The sequence below is a fragment of the Triturus cristatus genome, chromosome 4_1 (genome assembly GCF_964204655.1).
Source record: "Triturus cristatus chromosome 4_1, aTriCri1.1, whole genome shotgun sequence".
Taxonomy (NCBI): domain Eukaryota; kingdom Metazoa; phylum Chordata; class Amphibia; order Caudata; family Salamandridae; genus Triturus; species Triturus cristatus.
The window spans coordinates 408,856,244-408,874,523 of record NC_140585.1 but is presented as its reverse complement, the minus strand read 5'-3'; the positions used below and the strand labels follow the sequence as shown (position 1 = coordinate 408,874,523).

Sequence of the window (18,280 nt, the reverse complement as noted above, 5' to 3'; positions counted from 1 at the left end):
TTTTCTCCACTGGCAGCCAGTGCAGCCTACGTAGGTGTTGGCTGATGTGCTCGTGCCAAGGGATGCAGAGGACGAGTCTGGCGGCGGTGTTCTGTATCGTCTGAAGTTTGCGGAGTAGGGACATGTTTATGCCCACATAGAGTCCAGTCTACTGGTGATGAGTGTGTGGGGGACTGTCTTCTTTGACTCAGGGGGGATCCATTTGAAAGTCTTGCGGAGGATGCAGAGGGTGTTGGAGCAGCTGGAGGCGATGGCGTTGCCCTGTCGGTTCATGGTGAGGGATGAGTCGAGTACAATGCCGAGGTTTCTGGCGTGGTCCGAGGGGGTCGGTGGGCTTCCGAGGGCAGTCAGCCACCAGGTGTTGTCCTATGCTGAAGGGGTGGTTCCGAGGATGAGAACTTCTGTCTTCTCTGCGTCAAGCTTTAAGCAGCTGTTGGTCATCCAGACTGCTACATCTTGCATTCTTTTCTGGAAGTTCAGTCTGGCGGTGGTGGTGTCTTTGGTGAGGGAGGGAATGAGTTGGGTGTCGTCAGCATAGGGTACGATGTTGAGGCCGTGTTGTCAGACAATAGCGTCGAGGGGGGCCATGTAGATGGTGAAGAGAATCAGGCTTAGTGATGACCTCTGTGGGACTCCCCAGGTGATTTCTGTGGGATCGGAGAGGAAGGGTGGCGGTCTAATTCTTTGGCTTCTTCCGGTGAGGAATGATCGGATCTAGTCTAGGGCTGTTCCTCGTATGCCGGCGTCGTGTAGTCTGGCGACGAGTGAGAGGTGGGAGACAGTGTCGAAGGCTGCTGATAGGTCGAGTAGGATCAGGGCTGAGGAGTGGCCTTGGTCCAGGAGGGTGTGGATGTCGTCTGTGGCGGCGAGTAGTGTGGTCTTGGTGCTATGGTTGCTTCGGAATCCGGATTGGGACGGGTCGAGGACGGCATTGTCTTCGATGAATCTTGTCAGTTCCCTGTTGACTGTTTTCTCTGCAACTTTGGCCGCGAAGGGGAGGAGCGAGATGGGCCGGTGGTTCTTGAGGTCGTTGGATTCGCCTGAGGGCTTCTTTAGCAGGGGCTTGACTTCTGCATGTTTCCAGTCGTCTGGAAAGGTGCCTGTTTCGAAGGTGGTGTTGGTGGTGCTTTGTAGTTCGGGTGCGATGGAGGTGGCGGCTCTGTGGTAAATGTGTGGAGGGTAGGGGTTGGTGGGGGCCCCTGAGTGGATGCCTTTCATGGTCGAGGTGGTGTCTTCGGCCGTGATCGGCGTTCAGGTGGAGAAGGTGGGCTGGCTGGTCTGTCTGGGGGTTGTTCAGATAAACGTGTTGTGTAAAGAATTTATGCAGTGGTGTCTCTTTTTCCTTCATGTCTTTCCAGAAATCAGTGATATCAAGCCAGAACAGCAGAACCCTTTGCCAACATATCATGAGTACAAGCACAACAGCTCCATCAAGGTCTACCAAACCAACTATTTTGCCAGTAAATGTGCAGAGAACCCAGACTACAACTATCAAAGTGTTCAGATTAAGCTCGGAACAGAGATGGAAAGCCTTGGAGGGAAGTGCGATCCAAATCAACACAAGTTCTGTGATGGACCACTCAAGCCCCGGACGCCCTACAGGTTCGATTTACTGTGTTCGTTTTGACAATGTTTGAACTCCTGCACTCAGATGTCCTATGTGCAACTCTTTGTGTCTTCGTGGCGGGTACCCAGTGCATGTCATTACTCTTTGAGATATCTACATGCAGAAATCACAGAGAATGGCGGATTCTTAAATTTGGACTTGGTTTGCTTCACAACCAGTGGCGTAGCAAGGGGGGGCGGTGGGGGCGGTCCGCCCCAGGCGGCACTATTTTGGGGGCGGTGGCGGCTGGTGGTTGCGCATGGCGGAGTTTATGATTTGGGGACACTGACATACACTGACTCACCACCTACCCCCACACGTGCGGCTGAGTCTGTTGCTGCGGAGGTCGTAGCACTGTCTGCACACGTGACGTGCACAGAGAAAGCGCACTGGCTGCAGTGCACGCACGCACGCACCACCTAGCAAAGTGGTGGTGGTGCGTTGCGCGGTCGTGTACCCTGTTATCATGCATAAAGTGCCTCAACTCGGCTCGCTGTCAAGTGTCCCGAAAGCTATGGCTGATGAGTGTTAAAGAAATACGATTTGGTAAAAGCAGAGAGTGGCAGAAAGCGGAAGTGCACAGTGCATGCTGCTCGGCAGGCCAGGTTTGAGGTTGAGGGAGGGGCTGGCTGAGCTTAAGTGCAACACTTGAATTCGTACTGCGCGGCACGGCACACTGGTCAGGGGTGTGTCTGAAACTCAGTTATAGAATGGTGGCGTTGTATTTACATATGTGCACGTCACGTGTGCAGGCAGTGCTGGCGGCTAAAACATACGATAACTGCAGCGGCCTGCAATGTGGTGGTTTATGGAACTCAACTGCACTGCCCAGAGAGGGCTGCAGCTAGTAGGTGAGCGATCCTTGCCGCCACAGAGGCGACCCAGACAGCCCTCGGCCCGTGTATGGAGCTGCTCTCACCGACCGACCTGCCCGGAATGTGTGGACTGACTCACATGGATTCAGTCACCACCGCAGGTAAGTAATTTAGCGCATTATGGTTGGTGTGAAGGGCACAGAAGCTGCTCTGTTGCCGGGGATCTGAGTTTGTCCACAGTGATCGTCGTCAGGGAATCGATTTTTGTATGTTGTTATTCTTAGTGTCACTTATAGTTTCGTTTTCTCGATGTAATAAGAACGCAAGTTTCCAACGGAATGTGGAGCTTCTCTGCCTTTTTGAAAGGCTGTTTTTTTTCCTACATTTCAGTGGGGGTGGGAGGGGGGAGTCAGACACGCTGTGGAGAGTGTATCTTTGCCCCTTAGCTGTTCACACAGACTTTTCTCTCCCGCTCGCACACACAGTCAAGAGAGGAGCAGGGAGATGCAGCCATGCAGGGGAGAAGTGTCATCACGGATTGCCCAGCAAGAGGAGCTCCTCAAAGCGTGGACTTTTTAAACACCCTGCTAAGCTCTTTATTTCATGAGAGCGCGCCGGACCCAGGGCCAAGTCAGCAGTTGTTGGGCAGGGTGTGTGCAGCTCAGATTATGCAGAGGAAGAGTAGATTTAACAAGTAATCGCAAAGCTAAAAAGCTCTCCCCTCTGGGACAACTTTTAAATTTAGCAACCAAATGGGGGATGGATAACGGGGGAGGAGGGTTGGATAACTGACTGATTTGAAAAAAGCACTAGAAAGCGGACTGTGCTGAATGCTTCATAGCGCTTTTAGGTCCAGATTGCGGAGAGGGGGTAGGTGTGAGGGGGTGAGGAAGGAGGAAGAAAAAGAGTACAAGGGAGGGAAATGGGAAATGAGACAGTGGGAAGAAGGGAAAAAGCAAGAAAGAGGACAAAAGGGAAGAAGGAGAGAAAGAACATAAACCACATATTCGCAAAACTGTATTTGGTGAGGATTAGCTGTGAGTTACTACTTTTTACCAGGTTAGTGCCCTTCCATTTCTGGTGCTTTTCATCAGTTTTAAGCTCTTATTAGAGTTTCACATTGCTCAAATTGGTATAATTTCTCATTTATATATTTCCCTCATCGCTTAATTTTGCTTGCGAGAAAATGTAACTCATAGTTGTTGAATGTCACTCATAATTACACTGAAAAGTTGAAAATGTCACACATTGCCACCGCATATAGGACTCTGGTCATATTTTTGGTTAAATATGCTAGAGGTTGCAAACGAGTCAACCTTGATACCTCTGTACTTATATATTATTTTTGCAAAAAGAACAATTGATGGACAGATTACAGAACAATGTCATACATTCACCCCAGTACAGAGATCTGGGCCTAAATCCTTCATTTCTTTTGCTCCCTATGCCATTCCAGTTTGAACCCAGCCATATGCAAATCAGTCTTGATTTGCATATGACCAAGTCTAAACTGGGGTGGCATGGTGAGCAAACAAATGATGAATTTAACCCAGATCTCTTGACTGGGGGTGAATGTTTTGATTTGTTCTGCATTCCGTCCATCAATTGTGTGTCTTTGTACTGCTGGTGTATTCAACTGTGTAAAGAAAAACCAAAGGGGATGATGGATGGAGTGTTGAACATTTCAAGCACTCACCCCCTATCAACTAATCTGATACCGGTCCCAGGATGCTTGTTTCCGGTCCAGGGAAGACATGGCTTGGCAGTTTGGGCTGGACTGTTCCCATGAGGCACAGGGTCAGACTGATTTGCATATGGCCATGTCTAAACTGGGGTGGCGGAGTGAGCTAAAGAATGATGATGGATTAAACCCAGATCAGTTGACTGGGGGTGAGTGCTTGCAATGTTCAACACTCTGTCCATCATCCCCTTTGGTTTTGCTGTATTCAACTGTGTAGCCTTGGCGCTGTACCTCGTGTCTCTTGGACCTCTTTCAAGTGCTCACCATTCTTTTTACCCAGCATCAAACCCACCCACCCCGCTACCTGCCATGGGCGGCAATCTGAGGGATAGCCCCGGGCGCCAGAAGCTCTAGCTACGCCCCTGTTCACAACACGGCTGTAGTTGCTGGACATTGGTGTTGGTGACAGATAATCTATTTCAGTAGTTTGTCAAGAGCTTACAGGTGAAGGACCAGGATATGAGGTGGATGATAGACCTTCAAAATGGAATAATAGGTGCACAGCACGATTGTATTGACTGTAAAGTTAGCAGATACCCTAAACTAAAATGTATTTTTTAATTAAATGGGGCTGGTGCTCAAAGAGTTGTGAACAAGCAACAGAACAACTTCACTTCCTAAAGCTAAATGTCTTCTCTTTTTTGACACTGTACTCTTATAACTGGTTAAATAAATATTCAAGACATGCAACACCCATAATCTGGACTTAAAGTGGAGCGGTGTTGCGGAGCTAGTATAATTAGCTCCAGGGCCCTCATATACACTGGCTCCCTCGCCCCGCAAGGTGTACACATGTTATCCACTCAAGCAGTCGTTGCGATACCACTTAAAAAAAGATGTGCTTTTCTTGTGGTTTGGGGAGGCGCACATTGGCGTGCTTTCTTTTGCTAGGACAATCTCGCTCCCTGTGTTGCATTTTTGTTTTTGTTATATGTCTCTGCTGGGAATAAAACTCATTCATATTGTTATAAGGGATTCTGTTTTCATGCACTAAGCCAAAGTGCCACTCATAAAAGCCTAACACTTTGTGCATTTTAACACTTTTTTTCTAAGGTAGGGACTCATATTTTTCAGTGGTGCAAAGCCACTTTCAGTTCATCGGTGTTTCCACTGTATACATTTCATACAGAAACGCTACCTGGAACCTACTAGTGCATAACTCAGTCCCACTACTCTGCGGAAGACATTAATGCGTTCATAAATAGGGAGGAAGGGACACATTTGTAGAGAAACTGTAGTGTACAGATTCGTCATTTCTCCACATATTTCCCACTTCATCTCCTCAACATGCCGCATTTTTTTAGATCAAACACACTACCATTTCCCAGCCAAAGAGGTCGTGGTTAGAATATGGGGAATAAATGTGAAGCTTAACCTCATATTTCTAGGTTCTCCCCATGTATGCCTCAATTTTCACAGTATGAATGAGGTTACATGTATTAAGATGAATTTACCCGTGAAGCAGGTGATATATAGATGACCCCATACCTGGATTAAGCCCTGCACAGTCACCACACTGCACAGTCTACCAATAGTCCAGCAGGATTCCTATTCCTGAAGCTTCTTGATCCATGTATCTCTTGTTCTCAGTTTGGTGACGATAAGGCACTTTCTCTGCCCACTGGGCCCTTTTGTATGTTGACACTCCTATTTATCCTCTCAAACTGCAACACAGCTTGAAGACAGTCCCGTGTCAGCAGATCAGCAATATCCTTGGTTACAGGACTTTAGAACCCATCATTAGAAAACATAGCTGAATGTCAAGTTGAGGCAAAGGTACATTCCCAAAATGTTGTTTGACAGTGAAGTGGAGATCACAAAAAGCTTTGTTTTTTCACCTCTAGCTATTAGTAGATATCTGGGATAAACTACCCCCTACCGTACATGACAAGGATATTGCAATTCACTGAGGAGTTCCATGACCATATGGAGGAGCAAGACTGAAGGCCATAAACCACTTAAATCCTTGGTGGTTAGCTCTTTCATATGAAAGAGAAGGCATGTTAAGAAACACAAAGAATAAAAACAGAATCTCTAGCGCAAAATTAAAAACATCAAAAACGTTTTTACATATTTGTTGCAAAAATATATTAGAATCGGTTAAATATAAGTTGCAATAATAAAAAAGGCATAGTAGCGTGGAATGTGTAGAAGCATGGAGAAAGATTCAAAATTTTCTATAATTACCTAAGGAGTGCAAAATATATATTTTCCCATAATATCCCCTTTCTGTTTGCTACAATGCAGCTAGAAAAACAGAGCAAAAGAAAGCAACATTCTGTTTTGTTCCTTAAACTTCTCCTTTAATTATGCTCCATGACATGACCTGTCTTTCCCCTTGGCCGATGCAGAAGGCATTGTGATGTCACAACTCAGCTGGCAATGAGACATTTCAGTGGAGTTCTGACGTCATTTCTTTATAATAGGTGACTGGGTGCATCACAAGTCCCCTATTGCAAGAAATTAGAGACAGTGTTTTATATAGGAATTGCAGAATCCCATATATATATATATATATATATATACATATATATATATATATATATATATATATATATATATATATATATTATCTACTGGCGGTCGCCAGTAGATAGTTATAGTTAGGACCCTGTTTCCATAGGAAATCCGCAACATTCTATTTGGAATAACTTTGGCGCCGGTCGATGAATCCTCGCGAAATTTTCAAAATAGGTGGGGCGCTACGCTCCGCTCCTACCCTGAAAGTCTCGGGGGGATTTGTCAAGCGGGGGCTGAGAAAAAAGGGGGGTCCCAAAACGCGTTTTTCCCATGCATTTTTCCATAGGACCTTTAGACACAGCTACAGCCCGAACGGCTGAACAGAGTTACTTGAAATTTGGCAGAGAGGTAGTCCTCAGGTCAAGGAAGTGCCTTTTGTAGGTCTGGTGTAAATCTGTTCAGTAGTTCCTGAGAAAATAGCATTTAAATCAATATATATATGTGGGCGGAGCCTAACCACACATCTCATCCTGAGATCTGATTGGCTGTCAGCACTTCATCCAAGAAGTGTTGGCAGCCATCTTGGGACCAATATACATGATAGCACCTCATTAAAAAGCATTGCAGTTAATAGAAGATTTTAAGACTTTAGTTACATTATAAATCATTTGTTGATGGTACCATACTCATTTTAGGAATTGTGGTATGTTCTAAGGTGATTTCACCATGTGAAAAAGCCTTCTGCTGGGATATCATGATTGAGAGAAAAATATTTTCTCATGCTTTTACCACAGAGGTTTGGAAGGTGATCTATAAGCTAAACTGAGAGCTTATTTTCTGTAAATTCGCATTATCTTTCTCAGTCATGTGAGAATGAAGTCTGACATTCTCAGTAAAACATGTACATCCAACAAGGGCAGAGACTGTCAGTTGATTCCTTTGTGTTCTACTGCAGCTTTCCAGAGTGTTCCAAAGAACTACTAGAGCGCTAACCGTCCTACTTATGATAAATGTATGGCACACCTGAAGCCATCTTGCTTGGATTAAAGTGGTAACTCTTAAAACATTTAATTTAAAAAGGAACAAAATGAGGTGGTTCATTTTTCCATAAAAAGTATGATTAGTGCTGCAGAAAGAAAAATTAGGGCACATTTTGAGTGACTTCTCAAATCCTGGCATGCAGACTGAAACATGCACTTTCAATACCAGCAGCAGTTTTCCCTGGTGAGCAGTAGCTTTACTACAGTGATCTAATGAGCAAAAAGAGTGCTAACATTCTGATTTTATGGCAAATGTGTGACACATTTGAATGCCTTCTTGATGGAATCAAAGTAAAAAACTGAAAGTATTTCCTACTGAGGAGACTGCAGTAAATGAGGAAATTAGGAAACTTCATAACAAATAAGTCTCCCAAGATGGCCACCAGAGACAAAAGAGCCCAAATGTAGCCCAAATATCACCCAGATGTAGCCCAAGTATAGCCCAATGACAGAATGTCCAAGAATGTTCTTAAAAACAACTAGAGCACTTACTGTCTTCATTATGACAAAAGTATGGCACACCTGAAGCCATCTTGATTGGAATAAACTGGTAACACTTAAAACATTTAATTTAAAAAGGAACACAATGAGTGGGTTTATTTTGCCATAGAAATTATGATTAATGCTGAAGAAAGAAAATGAGGGCACATTTTGAGTGACTTCTCAAATCCTCTTCTATTTCATTAAAAAATTCTGACATGCAGACTGAAACATGCACTTTTAATACCAGGAGCAGACTTCCATGGTGAACAGTAGTTTTACTACAGTGATCTAATGAGCAACTAGAGTGCTAACATTCAGAATTCATGGCAAATGTGTGACATATCTGAATACCTTCATGATGGAATCAAAGTAAAAAACTGAAAGCATTTCCGACTGAGGAGACTGCAGTACATGAGGAAATTAGGAAACTTCATAACAAATAAATCTCCCAAGATGGCCACCGGAGACAAAAGAGCCCAAATGTAGCCCAAAATCACCCAGATATAGCCCAAATATAGCCCAATGACAGAAGTGTGCAAAACACTTATTATTTTGTGTTTTGCAGTGTTATATAGTGCAGACTTGTCAGGTATTGGAGTGCTTTACATGAGCATTGGTTACATCACACAAGAACAAATTCATTTTGGTTGTAGACATGGGGAGACTAAGTGATTTGACCAGAATCACAGAATGTCGAGCTGAAGCAGAAACTTCAACCTGGTTCCCCAGTTGCAAAGTCTGCAGTTCTGGAAGTAACACCACATCCTCTCCCCTAAGTGCAACATTTAATCAAGTTGTCAACTAGATAAAAAAACATAAAGGTAACAAATAATTTAAAAGTGCTTTGTCGCTATTTGAAAACTCAGAAAATATGTCCTTATTTTAGTCTTTTAGAGCACTAACCATAATTTTGATGCCAATAAGACCCTCTCATATATGTAATTTCTAAAGGAATGCTCTAGGTATTACAGTTTTGATTACATCAAGATGATGTCAGGCGTTCCACACTTTTGTAATAAATATAGAATGTTAGCAATCTAGTTGTTCATTAGGATACTGTTGAGAGGCAGAGGCCAGGGGCACGGACTCTGAAAATTGAAGGCAGGTAGGAGGGTGCAAAGGCAACAATTTAACCACACTGAGCAGGCAGGAAGGGCCGTGGAAGCACAACAGATTATGGAGGGCAGTGGAAAGGGGGGCAGGGGCAACAAACCAACAATACAGGACTTGCAAGAGAGGCTGTTGGAGGGAAGATCTATTACGGGTCAAGGAAGCTAGGGGCGGTCCCCAGAGCCCCGGGAGCCACCACAGAACTGAGCAGGAGAGTGAGTCAGGGACAAAAGGGGCACCTTAATTTGAGCCGGGGTGCCTAGGAACGCTTGCTCCAAAAATGAAGAAAACAGACATATGAGACATGGAATTGGAGGCAGAATACAATGGCAGTTTAATGAGAAGATGCAACTTCAAAGAAACCGCAGAATAGAGACATAAAGTACAAAATACAGAATCCAGATAATCATACAGCTGTCATGATATTCTCTGTATCTCAATTAATGGACTGACAGAGAGAGAGAGAAAACACATCTATAAATGCATCATGAGAAACAAGTTACACCAAGGAAAATGTTACCTAGGGACACTCACATTTACTCTTAGAGCAAGCATTCCTGCAATTACAATACAACATCTTTTAAATGCAAAAGTAAAGAGAACAATGGTTAAACATAACATGACATTTCATATAGGTAAAATAGAATAAGATACTTCAAGCAAAGCAGAGCAAGACATTTTAAGCAAAGGAAGACAAGAGCTCCCAGTTCTTGGGGAAAACCTGCACAGCCTGTTAACCTACATACAGACGGCGAGGTTGTCCGTCGATATCTGTGGGTGCTCCCTTTTTATATCATTTTGTGGGCTCCTTTGCACGCTACATCTACCTACGTATGCTACCCAAAAGCTTCGTCTGCAGATTTTACCAGACATTTCGTCATTTACCCACTTAATGCTGACAATGGACTGGGTGAAAAGGTCAGTCTCTCAGGCCAATCGCTTATCGTAAGTTCCATAGAGCAAGCAGAAAATAATGGGTATTGTACAGGAATTCAATATATTCATGTATAAAATCTCCTCAGTTCTCCTAACTTGACGCTCTGCGGTTGCCACTTCCTTAAAAGCGGGAAACCTGCCCAGGAAGCAAGTACCAGTCCAGGATGCAGCCTACTGTATGTCGACAGCTTCAGGGGGATGTTGAACTTTGATACCGAGCACGGAGCACTCGGGTAGGGTGGGGGCTACTAGTTTGGAGCAGAAGGCCTCGCAGACCTGCCTTCAGACTGCTATACACTAAAATTGCAGAGCTATGGTCAATTTAACAAAGAGGCCTACATATTGAACAGAAGGTCCTACACAGGGGTTTTATGCTGGCTGAGTGGTAAGGATGTCTCAGGATAATTATATAGCAACACAGGACCCGCTGGTCAATTTAATACGGCCTACAAATGCGGCTGGCAGGGCAAGGACAAGGGTCTCATACTTCAGGTGTGGACAGAACGGGACAGGGGCCCCCTGTGATACAAAATCTACCCTCCTTCAAGGCTGTGGCAATGTAATAGACCATTGTGGGCAGAAGGAAGAGGCAATGGTAGTACAACCATACATGCCAACAGCCCCGATTCAGCCAGGAAACGTCCAATGTTTTTAAGCTCAAATGGGCTTTATTTGATCTGTCTCCTGTCTACAATATCCTCTTTTTCAATGTAACTCAAAGGGGAAAATCAATACCCCAGTTTTTTAAAAAAATCTCCCTCTTACCAAGTTCAAAATGTTCGCAAGTATGGTACATTGGATCATGGAAGGAAATGGGATAGGGACATGGACTTGGATAACAGAGGACAGGAGAGACATGGAGAGGTGCACCAAACTGACCCTGCAGGGCAGGCATCAGGGTTTGCAGCAGCACAATACACCACACAGGGCATGCAGGACGGGAGTGCAGCACAACAATCCATAGAAAGCAAGAGGGAGGGGACAGGACCATGCACATGGACAACAGAGAACAGAGGGGCAAGAGGCAATGGTAGCTAGCTGACCATAATGGACAGACAGGAGAGAAGGCTGCAGCATAACAGACCATAAAGGGCAGGAGGGACGGATCAGGGGCATTACAATGGAACAGACAAGCCAGGAGGGAGGGAGTAGGGGTCTGCACATGTAAACAGAGGGCTGGGGGCAAGGGGGCAGGGCAGGAGCAGCAAGATGGCCATGGAGGTCAGGCAGGATGGGCACTAGAAGCAAGACACAACATGAATAGCAACAGTGAGACTGTGATGGCATACACACAGACCATGGAGGGAAGGTGGGAGGGGGTCAGGGGCAGCTAACTGACCACACAGGGAAGGTGGGAGGGGCCATGGCAGCACAGAAGACCATGCATGGCAAGTGGGAGGGTTAGTGGCAGCACAATGGCTATGATGGGCAAGAAGGAGGGTGCAGGGGCATGCACAAAGGACGATGGAGGATAGAAGGGAGGGTCAGGACCTGTGCACAGACAAGAAAGTTCAGGGGAAGGGGCCTCACAACAGACCACACGGGGCAGGCAGGAGGAGCAGTTGCAGCACAACAGACCAGGGAGGGCAGAAGGGTGTGGCAGTACAATGGACCATGTAGGACAGGAGGAAGAGGATAGAGGCATGGCATGTGGACAGGCAGGGTGGAGGTGGCAGGGACAGGTTACAGTCATCTGACAATGCTAGGCAGGTGGGAGGGGAGTGGCAGCTCAACAGAACACTCAGAGTAGATAGGAGTGGCAGGTCCATGGGACATGGTGGGCAAAAAGGATGGAGCAGGGGCATGCACAAAGACATCGGAGGGCAGGGGGAAGGAGAATAGGGGCAGCAAGCTAAGCACAGAGTTTAAGCAGGAGGTCAATGATGGGGCATAGAATTGGGCAATGGAGGGCAGGAGGAGTGGACTGGTACATCATACTAAATTGAGGGCAGTGGCAGCACATCAGACCATGCATGGCAGGAGGGAGGAGGCTAGTCCATGGATTCACACAACAGAGGATAGGGAGGAGGGGGGTGGGGCAGCAAGCTAACTGTTCAGAGAAGGCGGGTATTAGAAACTTTATTGTTTTTAAAACATTTTGTCTGTGCAAACTACTTAAAATATGAACAAGTATGCAGCATAATCTCACTTTTATTCAGGAAGAAGAAGACGTTAGTGACTGTGACTCCGGGCTCACTTGGCAAAAACACCCCCTGACCCTCCACCCCCTATCGCAAAATGTAATGCCCGTGAAAAGGGTAGGTGAACACAGTGTTATATAGAACATAGTCCTGAGAGCACGATTGAAAATGAAAACTAGATATAGTGTATGGTATAAACTATGCACCAAAAAGTGTGATATAAGATGAACCAGGCATGAAATATAATATGCAATACATTGTGCGCAATGACAGATTCATTGGAGAGCGCGAGATAGCACAGGCACTAGCGCGTGCTATGCGATATGCGCCTTGGAGTGTAATATGCACAGGGCAGTGTTGTGTAACCTAACTAGTCTCTAAAGTTGTAATATAAAATATGTGCTGGGGAGTGTAACGTTGCATATGCACTGTGACAAAGATATGGATCCCAAATTGTAATATGTATGGCATAGCACTGTGCGTTATAACATAGGCATCGAGGAAGGCACGTTAGATGGGGCAATATAACCCGTGCGAAGACAAGTGTGGCATGACATTTTCACGGGGTGGTGTTACAGTGCACATGGGCTAGAGAGTGTCATAGCATATGCACTAGCTAGTGGAATACAATACAGAGGTGTGTGGCACTCGGCAGGCAATGGTGGGTGTAACACAGCATTGGGCTCTGTCAGGAGCGCGCTGTGACTCGCAAGTGATGTTCGTCCCCTTTCCAGAGAGTAAAATAAAAAGTATTACACATCCGGCAGTGGATGTGTGTTTTATTAACTGTGAGGGGGGTTTCTTGCATAGTTTTGGTCGAATTTTTGTCGAATCCCCTTTGAATGGCTTGGTGTGCATGTGTATTAAATGTGCCCGTCAATAGCTACCCATGTTTGTATAAATAAACGACAAGGGTGTCTACCGGGATTAGGCACGGTAGAGCATCAGACATGTCAGAGCTTCACTAGTGGTGTAAATACATTCCACGTGGATTAATTGCATGCATAGTCGCCTTTTAATGAATATCACGCAAATCGTCATGGTGATAGGTACGTACGGTTTGTCCAGCATGTCCTAGGTGTGTCTATAAATATATATTTTTTAAAAATAATAAAAAACAGTGGCCGGCCCTGGGGATTGGGGTCAAAAAAATATAATTAGGAGACAGGCCCTGGGGGATGGGGTCATCAGGGCCAATAAATTAGAATAAGAAGGGGAACCACACAGCCCCCCTTCTTAAAAAAATAAAATAAATAAAAGACTGGCATCGTGCCGGAGGCCATGCCCCCTCCATGCAGCACTCTGCAAACGCGCCCCCAACAGGCATCTCCAGTATGCGCCAGGGAGCTGCGCTGCAGACAGGTGTTCTGAGGCCAAGCCCCTTTTTACACCTCTCTGCAACGCAGCTCTGTGGCGCTTACTGGAGGTACCTAGTGGTCTAGTGTGACCCTAGGGACCCTTAGGATTCAAGGGGACTTAATCTCTCAACTTAGAACAGCCACAGGGCGCATTTACACAGTGGTGAAGGGAGGGGACGGGGCCTGAGGTGACGTGTGCAAACACGCACCATGGCACGTTTTAAATTGGGGATATAATTTCCCTTCAATACTGAGGGCCCCTGGGGGCTAACTAGCCCACCAAGTGCTTCCAGTAAGCGCCACTGAGCTGCATTGCAGAGAGGTGGTCCAGGCCGTGCCACTTTTTACACCTCTCTGCAACGCAGCTCTGTGGCACTTACTGGAGGTACCTAGTGGGCTAGTTGGACCCTAGGGACCCTCAGGACTCAAATGAACTTAATCTCCCAACTAAAAACGGACACAGGGCGTGTTTACACAATGGTGAAAGGAGGGGACGGGGCCTGAGTTAACGTGTGCAAAAACGCCCTGTGGCCTGTTTTAAGAGGTAGTTTTAATCCCCATGCCCTATTATATACTAGGGGCTTATAGAGGAGGTAAGGCTAATCACAGGGGGACCCCAACGCATAATGTTCCCTAGTGTATGTAGGTGTTTTCACTGTATTCTAAGTGTCTTTTAACATAGCACTGGCTCTAGGACTGGTTAGTCAGACTCAGTTACCACCAGTATCCGTCTGAAAAAGTTGAGGGTACAGGATGATTTTGCAACAAGGCTTCTTTCTGCTCTTCTTTTTGTTCTTTCTGCACGTTATCCTTCTTCCTGCACTTATCTTCGTATTTGAGGACTTCTGTTGCTTCTTTCTGCACTTCTTTTGTTTCTTTCTGTGCATTTTTTCTTCTTTCTTCACATGTCCTATCTCTGTAGGCATAGTTAGAAATTAGCATTTAAAAAACCTCAGAAATTCACTGAAAAAACCATAGGTTTCAGGGGTGTTATAGTTAGCTGGACTTTTCACTTGTACAAAACCATTGAAATTCCCCCGTTGTAGTTAGTTCAGCTAACTATAACTCGCGCGCCCGCAATGCACTGCTGATGACGTCACATATTACATCACTCATGACATGGTCAGTGACATCACTCATGACATCACTGATGACATCTCAAATGACATCACTGATGACATCACTGATGACATCATCCTTGTGATAGAGTGGCAGACCTCCTCTCACCCTAATATAACCTTTGATACACACATTCAAAAATAGAGACTAAAATTTTCAAAACAATGGACATACCAATACCAGTTACAACAACCTCTTCAGTAATTCTAAGATCCACATACACATCCACTCATTCACCAACAGTCCAATACAGTCACTCATACATGTACTCACTCATCATATGTACTCATACACCTATACATCCTGTTACACAATGCCACTCATCCATAGAGTTACTCACACACATAGTCACTCATGCTAATAAAGAATCAAACATACATTTACTTGCATATACAGTTATACACACACCACCACACTTACTTCTACGGAAACTTACACATACTTAGTCTTTTAAACAATCACTTATAGAAACACATACTTATTCATACAGGAACTCTTTCAATCTCTCACTCTCACATATACTCACATATATACATCAATAGTCACATATACTAGTTTAAAACATATGTAGTTACTCATAAAGACACTATTGAGACAGTCATTCACTCACTAACACACCCATACACACACTCATCCACCCATACAGTCCTGCACACATACTGTGTTCAACACATACAAACAGTGAGTCACTCATTCATGCACCTATGCACTACGTAATACCCCCACCGAACCATGCAGACACTCAGACTGATACTCAAAAAACCAACTAATAACCTATATAGACACCCATGTAGCTACTCACCAACCCATGCAGCCACTTATACACAAAGTGAGAGACTGATACAGATATTTACATATTTAAACATTACTCACTAAGCCATGTATTCACTATGATACACTTAATCAGTCAGTTACACAATCAATTTTTCAAAAACAAATCATCCATTTAGACACTTATATACCCATTTATTCTTCCATCGACCTTGAGATATACATAGATAAAACATATTTAATTTTCAGAATAACACACATTCACTGGATGATGTCATCAGTGATGTCATCAGTGATGTCATTTGAGATGTCATCAGTGATGTCATGAGTGATGTCACTGACCATGTCATGAGTGATGTAATATGTGACGTCATCAGCAGTGCATTGCGGGCGCGCGAGTTATAGTTAGCTGAACTAACTATAACGGGGGAATTTCAATGGTTTTGTACAAGTGAAAAGTCCAGCTAACTATAACACCCCTGAAACCTATGGTTTTTTCAGTGAATATATATATATATATATATACACTCCACTGGTTCCCAGTTACCGGGTGATTGCAGCGCTTCTTGTGGGTGCTGATCCCTGCGGTTGAACCACACCGCTTTAAATCCACAACAAATCCCTCCAGCCGGAAAGAAAAACGGGATGCACTCTTAACAACCTTTTATGCGCTTTTATTTTCTTTGTATCTTCACTGCATGGGGTACAGGCAAGAGCTGATCTACGCGTTTCGGTATTCCTGATACCTTGCTATATGTATATATATATATATATATATATATATATATATATATATATATATATATATATATATATATATATATATATATATATACAAAAAAGAAGCAGAGAACTCTGGGTAGTTCTCATGTTTAGATGGAAAGCAGCTCCTGCATGGAGAACCCTCAACACCAGATGTTGAGGGTGCTCTATACTGGAGCTGCTTTCTTACCTAACCTAGTTCTTTGCTTCTTTTTCGCATAATTTATGCATCAGTCTATACCTGAAAGGGTACTGCTCTGAGATATATATATATATCGTGATCAAGGTCTTATGCTAAGACCGAAATGCGTTGGTCAGTTGCCTTCACCCTAGCTATGAGTTAAAGGAAATTAAAGAAATTAAAGAAAAATTGCAAAATACCTACGGGAGTGCGACCCTCTCTCCTTCCTGCTGGGAAGGATTTGTGATGAATAGGAAGCAGTTCGGCTCGACCGCGGATCCCGCACCTTTGATGAGCGCCGCTGAAACCCGACAAACGGACACAAATCAGGAGGATATATATATAAATATATTATACATATTATACATATTTATATATATATATCTCTTCAGGCATAGAGTGACGAATAAATTATACATATATATATATCAAATGTCTGCTTATATTATCTACTGGCCGTCGCCAGTAGATAGTTATAGTTAGGACCGTGTTTCCATAGGAAATCTGAAAATTCAATTTTGAATAACTTTGGCGCCGGTTGACGAATCCTCGCGAAATTTTCAAAACTAATGGGGCGCTCCACTCAGCTCCTACCCTGAAAGTCTCGGGGTGATTCGTCAAGCGGGGGCTGAGAAAAAAGGGGGGTCCCAAAACGTGTTTTCCCCATGCATTTTCCCATAGGACTTTTAGTCGAAGGTACAGCCCGAACGGCTGAACAGAATTACTTGAAATTTGGCAAAGAGGTAGTCCTCAGGTCAGGTATGTGCCTTTTGCACATGCCTGACCTGGTGTCAATCTGTTCAGTAGTTCCTGAGAAAATTGCATTTAAAAGCACATAAATATCTATAAGCGTGCACCGTGCGCGCACCGTGCGCGCACCATAACGTGCGCGAGCGTAATTCTGATTGGTGGTTACATGTCAGTCAACATTCGAATCGGTCGAAATCAGGAAGTGTCGGCCGCCATTTTGTGTATTTTGTGTGTGACAGTAAAAAAGAAAGGTGGAGAACGTGAAAAGGGGGCAGGGTAGAGAGTTCCTGACCCCCTAGCCTTTGTCAGGGGGTCCCTGAAGGACCCCAAAGGGTGAAAAAAACATTTTTTTTTTTTTCAAAAAATCGCGGGGTGCGCGCACCGTGCGCGCACGGTGAAAAACCTTAAAAAAAAAAAAACATTTTAAACGAGCCATTCCATATTACAGGATACAGTCAATCTATAACTATATACATAGGTAGCTTATTGTAAAATAAATATATAAAAAATATAATAAAACATACATAACTTAGCATTTAAGAAACCTTACAAATTCACTTAAAAAACCATAGGTTTCACACATGTTATAGTTAGGAATTAGCATTTAAAAAACCTTGCAAATTCACTTAGAAAACCATAGGTTTCACACATGTTATAGTTAGCTGGACATTTCACTCGTAAAAAACCATTGAAATTCCCCCGTTATAGTTAGTTCAGATAACTATAACGCGCGCGACCGCCACTCTATCACAAGGCTGATGTCATGAGTGATGCCACTGACCATGTCATGAGTGATGTAATATGTGACGTCATCAGCAGTGGATTGCGGGCGCGCGAGTTATAGTTATCTGAACTAACTATAACGGGGGAATTTCAATGGTTTTTTACGAGTGAAATGTCCAGCTAACTATAACATGTGTGAAACGTTTTTAAGTGAATATATAGATAGATAGATAGATAGATAGATAGATAGATAGATAGATAGATAGATAGATAGATAGATAGAT

At 44.2% G+C, this 18,280-nt stretch overlaps 1 protein-coding gene across 3 annotated transcripts in view; it reads left to right on the top strand.

Moving 5' to 3' along the window:
* The window catches only part of PTPRB (protein tyrosine phosphatase receptor type B), a 461,363-nt gene that overhangs the window by 342,408 nt on the left and 100,675 nt on the right, over window positions 1-18,280 (top strand). For all 3 annotated transcript variants that reach the window (XR_014981270.1, XM_085652523.1, XM_085652524.1), the window contains one exon: window positions 1,359-1,602. Coding sequence is in view for 2 of the 3 variants with exons in the window: in XM_085652523.1 (XP_085508649.1) it covers window positions 1,359-1,602 (244 nt within the window). In the remaining variant the exon portion in view is untranslated. The remainder of the gene's footprint in view (window positions 1-1,358; window positions 1,603-18,280) is intronic.